A 14242-nucleotide genomic window follows, 5' to 3' on the forward strand; every position below is an offset into this window, starting at 1 on the left:
TCATTAATAAATGAATTTTAAATATTATTTATGAATGTTTTGTTTGAGTACTTCACAAAAAGGCAATCCCATCTTTTCATCAGAAAAATTTAATCACAAGAGAAGCATTTAGGCCTATAGAATTATTTTGGAAATTATTGAGTCTTTAATGCAAAAATGATAGTTTTGGGTCCTGCTATGCAATTCTCCCATGATATAATGACTTGTTTTTGGCCAAAAAAACGCGTAATGATATTGAAAGTGTACTTAAATGATGTATAAATAAGAACATTTATTTCATATTTTGCTATTCTACATACATACGCAATCAAAAGAAGGGTTGATATTAAGTGAACAAAAAGATTAAATTAAATGTGAATAAAGACCGAAAATTTAGAAATAACTATTCCAACTAACTTGTCCAAGAGGTTAGGTTTCTAAATCGCCACTATAAATAATTTGTACATCTGCAAAGACATGTCATCGTCCACAACATCTATAAACTAGCTAGAACTCATATATCTCTGCTTCAGTGCTTCTTTAATGGAGTCCAGAACTGCCCAGCAATTTTTCAAGGGAAAGACCATCTTAGTCACTGGGGCAACAGGCTTCTTGGCAAAGGGTCAGTGTACACACACCCCCAGATTTCATCTTAAGGTTATTGTGTTAATTAAATGTTTGCTATATGCAGTGTTTGTGGAGAAGTTACTAAGGATTCAACCGGATTTGAAGAAATTGTATCTTCTTCTACGAGCTTCCAGCAACCAAGCAGCCACACGACGTTTGCACGATGAGGTTCCTGAATTATTATTATTTTAGAAAGACAAGTTTAACTTCACATTTATAAAAATTACATATTTGATGAACCTATATAAAATTAAAATTGTTTGCATGTACTTACATGCTTACGTGGATGGGTATTAGATCCTTAGCAAAGAGTTGTTCAAGGTTGTACGTGAAAAATGGGGTGCAGATTTTGACACGTTGATATCAGAGAAGATAGTTGCAGTTGCAGGAGACGTTTCTCTTGTGAACTTGGGACTAAAAGATGCAGATCTTCATGATCAACGCCAAGTTTTCAAACAAAATATTGACGTTATTGTTAACCTAGCCGCCACTACTGATTTTGATCAACGGTAACCACCATACATGCACGCACGCACGCACGCACAGTTTTTTTTTTTTTGGGACCAGCCATACACACATATATAATATTCAATATTATTTCTATATATATATATATATATATATGAAGAAAAAGAGTTATGTTATTCATAAATTATGAACAGTACAACTCACTTGCGTGAACGAATGCTCACTTATATTTTCTCTCTTCTAAAATTGCTGTTCATGCAGATTTGACATTGCAATGGGTGTCAATGTAATGGGTGCTCTACATGTGTTAAACTTTGCAAAGACTTGTCTTAATTTAAAGGTTCTTCTCCATGTATCAACAGGTAAGCATGATCACACACACACTCTCTCTCTCTCTTCAAAAATATAAGATAAAATGTTAAAAAAATATAAAGCATTTTTTGTTGTTCAATGTATAATTAGTGAGTTTTTTTCTCAATAATACCCTTAATAAATAAACTAATCAATTAGTCATCTTTAGGTAAGACAGTACACTTTATTAAGTAAGAGAAAATATAAAAAAAATGGTATAAATTTGGAGATAATTGACTAACTTATTAGGAGTGTAATTTAATTAAAAAAGCTTGTACTTCTCATTGAGGGAGTATAAATTATAAGATAATATAAGCAATACATCTATATAAGACACATCACATCACAATAACTAACTTATAAATAAGCTCCACGAATTTTTTTTTAAATCTCGTGGGAGAAGAAAATATTATAGTTTTAAATTTTTTAAATCAAATTATAATAGTTCAAATTTATTGATATATTTTTATATAAAATTAAAATAATAATTAAATAAAATCATAACCATTGAAATTTTGGTATAATGATAATGAGAGAAAAAGTAAGGAAATGGAGAATAAAGGAAAAGGAGAGGCCTCTCTCCCGATTGATTACGCCAGTACAAACTTGGCTAAACAAGCCTAATCTATTTATATAAATAAGCTTGATTATAAGTTTAAGACGAGCTTTTTTTGTTAAACAAGCTAGGCCAAAATTTAAACAGGTCAAGTTGCAGGCTTTTGCAAGTCTATTTATGTATTTTAATATTTTAGTAAAATTTAATTTAATTATAATACATTATATATAGATTTATTTATATTTATATAAGGAAAGAAATATAATATAAAAATATAAATAAGCAGGTTTGATAGGCCTACAAGTCAGGCTTTGAGTAAATAGACCTAGCATATTTATTTAAATAGGCTTGATTGTAAGCTTATGTTATATTTAGCCTTTTTATTAAATAGGTTAGGTCAGGCTAAGCCCCAATCATGTATGACTCACAATAAAGAAAAAAATACAAAATAATGGCAGACAAGTTCTCTAGCAAGTCTAGTAAAAAGTTTTCAATGAATTGATTGAGTTGGATTTTATTTTTTTCTCTGAAACAACAAAATTTTGAATTAAACTAATAATAATAATAGTAATAATAATAATAATAATAATAATAATTTGTCACAAATTGTGGGTATTTTGATCATTTGACGTACACATTCTTATTGCCAAAAAAATTGGATTGTGAGAGGATCCGGTTCCTTAAAAGGGTTGTCAAATTTTGGTCAAAGTGTATTTTAGTACTTTTGCATGTGTCAGAAATTATATTTAGGTCCTTTGGAGCTTCATGGTATTTTAGCAAATTCATGGGATTTACCTGTAACTAAGTTTCTTATTTGAAGCCTATTCATAATTTTTCCCAATTAATGCAGCCTATGTATGTGGAGAAGCCAAGGAAGAAGGTGGAGAAATTATAAAAGAAGAGCCACTTGAGATGGGTCAGAGCTTGAACAAAAGGGCAACAAAATTGGATGTTGATGAGGAGAAGACTTTGATGGAGAAAAAATTACAAGAACTCCAAGCAAAGAATGGTGATGAAAATGCAATCGACTTTGCAATGAAACATTATGGAACTGAAAGGTTTTTTTGTCCTACATGATCATAAATAATATATAATTTTATGGGCTTCATATCCATATTTTTTTTAAGAAAAATCACATTCGAGAACTTTCAAAAAATATTGTTTATAGTTAAAGATCTTGAAACTTTGAAATTAAAAAAAAAAGACTATATAGTCCTTAACAGGAATTAAAATTTGACATGAGTTAATTTTTTTCGTACTAATATTTCTTTTTTAAATACTTACCTTTAGCATTTTCAATACTCAATTTTTTAATTTTTCAGTAGTCTTTTAAATATTTTCAATGCTCATCTTTCATGTTTTCAGTGTTGAAAAATACTTATATATAATTCTTTTCAATGTAACATTAAAATTATGAAAGATGAGTATTAAAAACATCTCAAGTGACTATTAAAGGAAATAAGAATCTGAGTACTAAAAAATGCTAAAGTTAAATTTTTAAAATGTAAAAGATAAGTGTTGAAAATATGAAAGATGAGTAAGTACTTAAAAATTCAATCAAAAATATTAATTTCAACTAAAGACCATGGCTCCCAAGAAATTTCATAATTTTACCATCTTCAAAAATACTATTTTTTTTCTTTTTTTTAAATATGCATATAGTAATATACACACACACAAACCCACGAATCAAATTGATTAATTAATTTGTTGATGGCATTTGAAAACAGAGCAAAGTTTTATGGATGGCCAAATACATATGTATTTACGAAGGCAATGGGAGAGATGTTTCTTTCACATCTCAAAGGCAACATTCCCTTGATCATCGTACGTCCCACTATGGTGACCAGCACATTTAAGGAACCATTTCCAGGTTGGATCGAAGGTCTTAGGTATATTTTTAATTCATTGTTTGCAAATGTTCTTTCTCTATATATTTATTTATTTATTTATATAACCAATTAAGTAATCCATGCCTATATTATTTCATTTAGTGTAATATAAGAAAGATTATATATACTCGTTCCAGTCCTTGGTATAAGATATTTTTTAGAAGTTTTTTTATAGTGCTAAATAGTATAACACTTTGCAAAAAGGGAGAATGAACATTAAAACCTTAAAACAATGAATTTATAACAGTTAAATACATGATAAAATTATTTAAAAAAATTAGTTATAAATATTAATTCAAATAGTTATAAATTTAAGAGTTTTAACTATAAATAAAATATTTAAATTTAAATATAACTCTTAATTTATAATTGAAATTATTGTTTGCAATTGTTTGCATCAATATTTGCAACTTATTTTAAAAAAAATTTTGTCAGGAAATTAATTGTCATATATTTTCAATTCTTTAACTTTATTGTCATTTTCCCTTGCAAAAACTCAATTGTATTAAATTCTTCTTTTTTTTCTACAAATTTCATTATTAATTGTGTTATATAAAAGAAAAAAAATAAAATTTCATCTAAATACATGAGAATTTGAATTTAAATTTGGATTTGAAACAAATCTTTTATTTGGATATATAGAAATCTATGGATTTAGATTTGATTGATCCAAATCCAAATGTTTTATTACAATTTATTTGTATTTTTAATTTTTTTTAGACTCTAGTCATTTAAAATTTTAATTATTCTAATCATATTATCTTCTTCATATATTCACTATCAACCTCTCTATTACTCTTGCACTTCACCTCATCTCCCATTCTTATCTCTCACCAAATAAAGGTAAGCTCGCCAATCCCAATATTCTATTTTTACTTTGAATCTTAGCTTGTATGAGTATCTTTTGTTCTACCTTTAAAATTTTTACACTATTCAATAAAAATTTTAAATACATGAATCTTAGAATATGTGATTTTTAATATAAAATTTTAATTTAAATCCATCAAGTCAAATGCTATCTAAAGTAATTAATTAAGAAAAGTTGATTAACACTCTTAGTCATACAAACTACTTTTAACTACTTTTCTTAATCTTTATGAAGTAGTTAAAAATATCTTATCATTATATTAAGAACAAGGGAGACCATTTGAAACATGTTTTTATACAAATGGCATATTATTTTATGGTTGCAGAACAGTGGACAGTGTAATCAATGGCTATGGTAAGGGAATTGTGACAAGCTTTCTTGGTCATCCCAATACAATATTAGATGTGGTAAGTTATGATGATAATTTTATTTTTATTATTATTATTATTATTATGGTAATTAAATTTATGAAAATTTAGCTAAACTAGCTATCAAATACATGTAATTGTCAGTACATGCTTTTTACATTACATGAAGCATAAGGTGAGTTATATATACTATTAATTAATGGCTGATATAATTAATTAGGCTTCTATATTTAATTAATGATAATGAAACTTTTAGCACTTCAAGTTTACTCAATTATTAATTTAGTCTCTTAAATTTAATTTTTATCAATTTAATTTCTTAAATTTATCTCAATTATAGATTTGGGCCTCACTGTAAAGAGGACGTAGGATTGTTAAGATTTACTAACATGGATAAAAGAATATTGATAATGGACATGTAAATTAATGAAAAAATATAATTATTTAAGTAGGAAAAAACATACTAAAAAATTTTTAAAACTAAAGCATAAGGAGTTATATTGATAAAGATTAAACTAATTTGAATGTTAATTTTCCCTCATTTAGCTACATATAATAGCAGTGAAGCCACATACATGTGAACAGGAGCAAATACACCCCTCACATGGGAAAAATTACATGTATAGTATGAAAAAATTATAACATTGCACCCTATATTTTTAGTATTTTAAACTCTCTAAACTCAATAAAAAATATCTGGGGGTCCAAACATAAACTTGATATCAACTTTCTCAACATATTTTTGGGAAAAAATTTCAATATATTTTGCCCAAATAAAAATATATATAATTTTACTTATGTTATTATATTTTTTCCCAAATGTAATTAATTTTAAAAAAATTAGAATATTATGTTTTTAATTATTAATTTTTAAATTATATTTTCCTGCATTTTCTAACTCAAGATCCTAGCTCCACACATGGTGTGTGTGAAATTATCAATACAGTTTACGTATTAGATTAATTTGAAAGTCAGTTTATGTTTTTAAAATTCAAATAACTAACATGATAGTTTAAGAAAACATAAGGGACCAATCAATAAAAAATTAAACTTGAAAGACAAAATCAGTAATTTGAGGAAAATTTAAAATACTAAAAGTTTTGTTATCTCAGTTAATTAATGATATAGATTGCTATAAATTTTAGATTTTAAATTGATGATGTAGATACCAGTGGACATGGTGGTAAATTGCATGGTGGCAGCAATGGTGACTCATTCAAATCAAGTTCAAGAGACTAATTTCATCCACCACATTGGCTCTTCATTCAGAAATCCCCTCAAAATTTCTCATATTAGCGATATATTGTATCTTTACTTCACTAAAAACCCATTCACCACCAGAAATGGAAAGCAAGTTTCAGTTTCCTGCAGGTTAACATGGTTTACAAGTATGACTAGCTTCCAAACACATGTGATGATCCGATATGTGTTCCCGTTAGAGGTATGTCGTGTTATATTAAAATATTTTTAATGAAATTAGAGAAAATTAATTATTTAACTTTTATAATTTTAACTCAATTAAAATTTAGTGTCTAAACTTTAACTTGATATAATTTAGTCCCTATAGTTTCAATTATTTAAAATATTGATCTCTATGTTTAGAAAATAAAATTATAATAACTAAAGTTATTTCTTGGAATTCAGGAACTATTGTCATAAACTATTAAAATTATAAGGACTCAATTGAACTAAATTAAACTTGTAGGAACTAACTGATTAATTTTTCTTTTAAATTAATAGGCGGTTTTTGGTAATTAGAGTCAACTATATGGTAAAAGCTATATGAAAAAAGTCCATTTATCATAATTTGATTGACAATTATATTTTAAGGATATAAGTGTTTTTATTTTTGTATCTAATTCGTGTTTTTTTTTCCTCAATTGGATCTACGTTGGAAAGGTATTAAATTTGGTGAGCAAATTGTTTTGTATTAGCCGCCCAAGATCATTACAGTAGCAGCCGTAGAAAACTCGAGAGTAACACCAATGGCTGCATTTTACGAGCCATACGTATTCTTTAAGGCAGTGTACGTTTTTTAATAATTTTTTTTCTTTTTTCCCGTTACAAATAATAGGTTTTTTCGAAATACTATTAGTCTAATTAATTTGGGAATACTGCTTTATATAACAGCTTCGATGACAGAAACACAGAAAAATTACGAATGACAACAAAGATGGAGAATTATGAATTTGACTTTGACTTTGATCCCAAGAGCATTGATTGGATAGACTATATGATGAAGGTTCACTTGCCTGGTCTCACCAAGTTTGTAATGAAATAATCTCCCAATTATAATCCAAATCTTGGGAAGAATATTAAATAAGAGCAATATATATCCTCAAGCAAGTTGTAGCTTACCAGCTAAAAGAGACATATGAATTAGGATACATTCAGTATGCGAAGAATAAAGGACTGGGTACCAATAAAAGTTGATCTAATTGATAAGAACTTGATTCATAATACACAAAGTCCTGGATTCAAATTCCGCTGCCAATGTAAAAAATTATGTACCTATGATCTGTAAATACTATAAAAGTTCATTGATTCTAGAAATATATCCTTATCCTGTTAAGTTTCAAGGGTCCAACTCACCAAAACTGTCTCTTGACAGGGTTTTTCTCCCAGTATTTTCCTCTTTGGTCTCTTTCATACATTCACATGAAAAAGTGGGTTTGAAAAATGACACAAAAGTTTGGGGTGGGGGGAGGGGTTGCTGATGTCAGGAGTGAAGCACTCATATATATATATATATATATATATCGTGTTCCAACTTCCAACAGAGAGACGGGGTCAAGGGTTTCGATCCATCCCATTGGGGCATGTGTGTAGTTGCTTCCATAAGAAAGAAGAAAAGAGAAGGGAAAGTGAGTTCCACTACATTATTCGAGGTCCAACGCTTAAATATACATATATTAACCATGTCTTCTAAAATTGACAAATATTTTGTTTTCATTTGCTCTGTTGTGTTTTCAAAACAAAAATATCAACATAAAAAATAAAATAAATCTTAGAAGCTTAAATATGATGGAAAAATTATTAAAACAACTTTTTAAGAACAAATAGTTTCAGCTATATGGCTGTGATTTTTTTTTTTTTTTTGCCAGAAAAATTCAGCAGTATTTTTTAGACCTGAAACAAATGAAAGTGGGCAAAGTGGCAAACCAATGAGCTAAGTTCTTTGCACCACAAGGCACCAACATTTCAGCCAGAAGGAAATGAAAGTGCATCTAAATATCAGATGATGCATCTTTCTTTAATCTCCATATGCCATTTTGTATCCTGTTAAAATTTTCTCCCTCTTTTAATCAATATTTGCCGTCCAACATTTCATAATCACAGGAGTAGATCGTCAGAAGCCAAGATATACAAGTGAAGGTTAGCAAGACAAAAACAATAGTCTTAAATATATGTGAAACTAAAGAGTTAAAATGAGAGTCACATGAAACTAACTTAAGGGATAAGAGTAGTGTGAGATCTTGATGAATGTTTCAGGGTACAAACTAGAGGTGATAATATGGTTGCGCCCATGGGCCCGACTTGCCAAAACATCACAAGTTGGGTTAGCAAAATGGGAGCTCATTTAGATGTTGCTCGTTTTCCCAACTCTTACTTCAAGTTCAAACCATCTTGATATAATGTGTGTTTGGATGCTTGGATCAATGTTAATTAACATATTTAAACAATAATGCATTGCTAGATAACCTCAACATCTTTGAAGTCAAAAGAAAGTATGAAGTCGCCTAATCATGCCCCTTGCCTAGTAGCTTAATCAAATATCTGCTTGCTATGATAACAGTTTGTTTGTTTGTCCTTTTTTTTTGTGAAAAAAATTACCAGTGCATAGAAGGTTTAGAAAATCACATAAAGTTCTTATAATTCCAAAACAGCACGAGCTGTAAAAAAGGATAAATAATGCAGAAGTGTTTTGTAATTGAAGTAACTTTGTGGGTACCCGGTATACCCTGGCCGGGAGAAATGAACAATCGGTCTCAAATCGCTGAATCCAAGAAACTTGAAGGCAACATATTTCCATCAAGCTTATAAGATATTTTACTTTCTACTTTTTGTACAATGATGAAGAAAATTTCTGACATATAGGAATAAATTTTACAAGTGATGACTTCTAAACTGAAGAATCAGGGTAAAAAAACTAGAAGGCCCATTTAACAATAATTAATACACCAATATAGAATACAAAATTATAGTAAGTTGTGTTGTTCATAAGGTAAGAACAATGCAACTTATTTTTCAATTTCGCGTGATGTACAATAGGCCAGCTAGTCCAGATTATTGACATGAATATTAAAAAATTATCAATTGTGAACAAATCAACAGCCTAGAGACAAACTCCAGCGACAGAGCTGCAAAGAACAATGAACAATGAAGTTGCAGACAAGTGTTTTAATGGAAGCACACTCCTTGCACCTTAGATAACTGCCAGAGCTGATAAAAAATCGAATGAATGTTTTAGGTGTGAAATTCATTGGCAAACTCACCTCGGTGCTGCCAGTTCTTTGGGCCAATTGTAGATGCAAGGAATGTCTGTATAAATTGCTGCTTTTAAGGACACAGGTAGAGGCTTAGGATGCATTCTGCTTGCCACTGTCTTTTGGTTCTTCCAAAACAAATTCAGCATACAAATCCTTCAGACCAATCATAACTGTAGTAATCAATGGCCCCATAATTGTCCCCTGAAAAACAGCAGACTCGTAAGTCAATCCAACAATTCCATGAGACATTATGAACATGAAATCAAACAAAAGCACAACCAAAGTTCTTTTATACTTTTACTTTATATTCTGATGACACGGGAAGTTCAATTATGAGGTACTGATCATATAAGGTACCTCAGCAATTCTTTGGATTTGTCCTAGTTTCTGGAAAGAAAATTATCCAGCTAACTGTTACTTGAGAATTAAATGATCCTACATGCCTTGTCAAATCTTTAATATAGGTACATTATACAACAACAAAAAGAAGCCTTTTCCCACTTGATAGGGTCGGCTATATGGATTGCACGATATCATTATACTCTATCATCAACCATGCTCTTAGGAATATTGTTAACTAAAAAGTAATGTTCTCTTTCATCATTCTCTAGCTCTCTTTACAGACTCAAGATTATTCGTTCCATAAGTCACAGAAAAATTCTTTTTTTTTTTATCAGGCTAATGTAGGCATGCATAGGACACTTTATTACTAAGACCTACTGCATTTCATATGTTCCAAAATAAATAAGCGGTTTCATGATTGAAATAGATTGACTTTTCAATTTTGATCCTGAAAATTGTAGCCCATTCAATTTATTTTCTCAGTAAATTTTACCATCATTTTCGTCCCTTTGGAATAGTAAATTGGAAAGTTATTTTATGTGACTCTAACAGATGGAGGGACAAAAATTATTGGGGGGAAATATAACGAGATTGAATTGAAAGGGTTACATTTTGAGGGACCAAAGCGAGATGTTAGTCATCTTTCAAGATTAAATAAAGAGAATAGTAATTTACCTCTAAAGCAGATGGAAATAGAGTCATTCCTCCAATGATGCTAAGCCCAGTAAGATATGGACTATGCCCTGGTATATCTTCTAGGATTTCAGATGCACCATAGTCCATGAGGAAAAGGTGAACAGCAGACAAAATAATGGCCTCTATATATCTTCCTTCTAGCAATAGTTGCATAGCTGCTGGAATTGTTGCCAGCCAAGATGGGAATATTGGTAGCAGAGAACATGTGAAGGCAAGAATGGTTGACGTGTACAAGAAATGAATTCTGCATAGCCTAAATAAAAGCCAAGTGAGACATCCGTGAAAAAATGCAATCTCAGCAGTAGCTAAAAGGACTCCTGAAATGGCCTTATCCAGAACTTCAACACATCTGTCCCTAGCTGAGCTTGAAATAGGAAACATGTGCATAATTTGTTGTGTCACCCCACCTGACTCTGATGTCATGAGATAGTACAAAACCCAGAAGAATACCATTAACTGAGACACAAAATTGAAAACCTCTGCAGCTCCAGAAATTATGGAATGGACAATGGAGAACATGAATTTCGCACCACTTCCAAGCACAGTTTTACTGCTAGCAAGCACACGTTGAGATACCTCCATTCCCTTGACAGCCAATGCTTTTGCCTTCTCAACTAAGTCCTCCCTTGTGATTATGAGTTCTCTCAAAAGGGTATCCAGCTCTGTGTAAATCATGCTCCATTCTCGATTTTTAACCCGAGTCCTCAATCTCAGAAACCTATCTGTGTATGCTATTGCTGAGCGTTTCTCTGGAGCTGTTAAAGTTATTATTGAAGAGTTAGCTGAATTGCTTATAGCAAAGTACTTAATACCAGTCACGACCTCAGTCATATTGTATTGCATTGCCAATACATCTATCTGATGAGAAACTGTCTCATAATACTTAGAAGTGTACCTATCCACTAATCCAGGAAAATCGTTGTCATCCATCCACTTCTTGACCCCAATTCTCTCCGTAAGATTGCTCTCCTCTACATGTAGTTTCAGTGAAATTACTGCCTCTTTTCCTTCGACCCCAATCTTGTACGAGAAGAATATCACACCAGCCAGAAACCCAATTATCATACCAACAATCAACCCAATTGCTACAATGGTTTTCAATCTTTTCAGTACTCCTCGCATGAAAAAGGCAGTATGCCAGATGCCACTGCTCCTAAAGGAAGATGATGTTGACATAATCGAATCTACATTTTTAGAGCTAAACAAGAAGCCAAATCCAAGAAGACAAAGAGAAGCAAAACCACCAAGCCCTTCATATACAACAACAAATATGCCAAAAGACACAAGCAAACGAAGTAAATTAGAAAATCCACTACGGTTCCTCCTCGGGTTCTGAGATTCTTTTGATTTTCTGAGAAGAACTCGCAAAGAAGCTTCGCGAATTTCAACCAGAGTACCAATGAAAACTCTAAATATGGCAAAAGGAATCGCTAGTACAGTCTCTGTGAGGCCTAATTTCAAGGGCTCCGACCAGAACGAAACAAGGGTCTGCTGGATACCCCTAAGAGGTATGGAACAGAGCACAGCCCACTGAAGGGGCCTGACATATCCTTCCAAGAGCTTGTAAGCAGCGTAAACCACAAAAATGGCGAAGGCAATTCCAGCATGAGCCATGGCGATGTAGAGAGCAAGGCGTACCTGGGAATCACCGGAGAGGGTGGATTTCTTGACCGGGTCAACGGCAGTCGGCGGCCAATCGGATTTTGGAGTAGACAACGGTTCTCTGATAGAAGCGGACCGGAACATGTCCTGCCATGCCGGAGAATCGGAGTTGGGGTCTGGATACGGTACAAGCTCCATTTTTGAAGATACAAGGAGAAAAATTGAAGATTGAAGAGCGGTGGCCACAGGCAGAACGAGAGTCAGAGAAGGAAGAAGAAATGGATAACATTCTGGTGAGAGAATTGGTTGACTATAATAAAACGATGACAACGATGACGAAGGTCAATGATTTTCTTTTCTTTCTTTTTTTTTTTTTTTGGTGTTCTTGTTTTCGTGGGGAACTGTGAAACTGTAAGACGATGACGCATTCAACAATTCAGGTACACGAAAACGAGGGGTCACTTTCAGAATCGATCTTAAGTTCCGCGCTCCATCACAAGGTCGCTTTTCATGGGGGAAGCAATTTGATCGTCTATTATATTAAAAGGAATAAATTTGTTGTTTTTTAATATAAATTATTCTGACTTTTTTATTTTTTAAAATATGTAATTTAAAAAAAAGAGGAAAATGCTGCATTACATTTAGTTTCACTTTAAATATTAAGTGTGCGTAAAGATAATATAATAGAAAAATAAAAAATAAAATGAAACTGAAATATATTTTTTAAAAATATATATTCCCTCCATTAAAAAATATAAGGCATTTTTAATTGAATCTCATCTCTTAATAAAGTAGTTACTTATTTTTCAACTAATCATATCTTTTCATATTTATCCCTATTAAATACTCTATAATAAATATAAAGTCATTATTAATAAGTCACTTTTAAAAAAATAATAATAATTACACCTCAAAAAATTAAAAATATTTTATATTTTTTAATATTTAATTTCTCAAAAAATACTTCACAGTTTGTACGAAGGGAGTAAAAGAACTCTATAATTATAAGTATATTGGTTTATTTATTTATTTATGTTCACCCATCCTTGTTTTAACTTTTTTTTTTTTTTAGTGACGTAAATGTTTTTGTTCCGTTATAATTTATAAGTGATTTCAAACATATGCAAGGACCACAATTTGGTTTGGCAACGAGGACAATTCCAGTTTCGGAGGTGGCACTTGTAAGTCGTTTAAGTGTTCTTCTTTTCTGCACTTTCCTTTTCATCTCTCAGCATCAATCCAAACATCGATCTAAATAACAAATCAAATCCAAGCAAGTCATTTTCACAACCAGCTCTAGACACAATTGGGCTCTGTAAATAGTAACTGGCTTTATCTACACTTGTAAGCCAATTTTTGTCTGGGCCACGTGCATGTTAAACCAAATTTGTCAAACATATTATGATTATCCGAAGCCTACCTGTAACATCCCATTTTCTAGGATTTTAGTGCTATTAGGATGAATTTTCATGGTAATTGGATTTGTCTAATAATTAGTAGAGTAAAGAAAATTTACTCAAAAAGAAGTTTTATATATTTAGAAGAGGAAAGACTTATAGGATTACATTAGACTAAATAAAAACATTTAAAATAGTATTTCAATTTACCATGTAATTATAATTAATTAACTGTGAATACTATGTAAATAAATAAAAATATTTTTATAAAATGTGAAATATATATTAAATAAAAAGATAAGAAGCAGGAAAACATTAAATTACATATATATTAAATAAGTTTTAATTTTAATATTATATATAGATAAGAAATAAAAAAAATTAATCTTTTAATCCTTTAACTTTTAACTCATTTATAACTCAGTTCCTCAACTATAACTCGCTGCGACTCAATTCCTCAACTTTTGATTTACCTATAATTCGGTCCTTATTTTTTATTTTTTTTTTAAAAAAATTTTTATCAAATAAGAGGGATAAAAAAATATTCATATATTATTCTAAAACACCCTCCTCTTGCTCATTGATGTAAGATATAAGGTAACATGA

At 30.6% G+C, this 14242-nt stretch overlaps 2 protein-coding genes across 3 annotated transcripts; one reads left to right on the top strand and one right to left on the bottom strand.

Moving 5' to 3' along the window:
- The first annotated feature begins 472 nt into the window (after positions 1-472).
- LOC129303724 (probable fatty acyl-CoA reductase 5) lies at positions 473-7520 on the top strand. Its single transcript, XM_054943218.1, has 9 exons — positions 473-601; positions 671-774; positions 904-1115; positions 1336-1436; positions 2832-3039; positions 3712-3873; positions 5067-5148; positions 6275-6550; positions 7240-7520. The coding sequence occupies exons 1-9, from the start codon at positions 523-525 to the stop codon at positions 7246-7248; spliced, it is 1233 nt and encodes a 410-aa protein (XP_054799193.1). The 5' UTR covers positions 473-522; the 3' UTR covers positions 7249-7520.
- A 763-nt stretch (positions 7521-8283) lies between these two features.
- On the bottom strand, positions 8284-12648 carry LOC129303723 (uncharacterized). Of its 2 annotated transcripts, XR_008591531.1 has the most exons (3): positions 10617-12648; positions 9606-9800; positions 8284-9470 (listed from the first exon to the last, which is right to left on the bottom strand). XR_008591531.1 is itself a non-coding variant. In XM_054943217.1 (2 exons), exons 1-2 carry the CDS (start codon positions 12435-12437, stop codon positions 9690-9692), a joined length of 1932 nt encoding a protein of 643 aa, XP_054799192.1. In that variant the 5' UTR covers positions 12438-12647; the 3' UTR covers positions 8284-9689. The 2 variants fall into 2 exon arrangements, 1 of the variants encoding a protein (XP_054799192.1); XM_054943217.1 differs by having other exon boundaries at positions 8284-9800; positions 10617-12647.
- Between the last annotated feature and the right edge of the window lie 1594 nt (positions 12649-14242).

The sequence above is a fragment of the Prosopis cineraria genome, unplaced genomic scaffold, assembly GCF_029017545.1.
Source record: "Prosopis cineraria cultivar Desert tree isolate PC_DT_omini unplaced genomic scaffold, ASM2901754v1 PC2, whole genome shotgun sequence".
NCBI lineage: Eukaryota > Viridiplantae > Streptophyta > Magnoliopsida > Fabales > Fabaceae > Prosopis > Prosopis cineraria.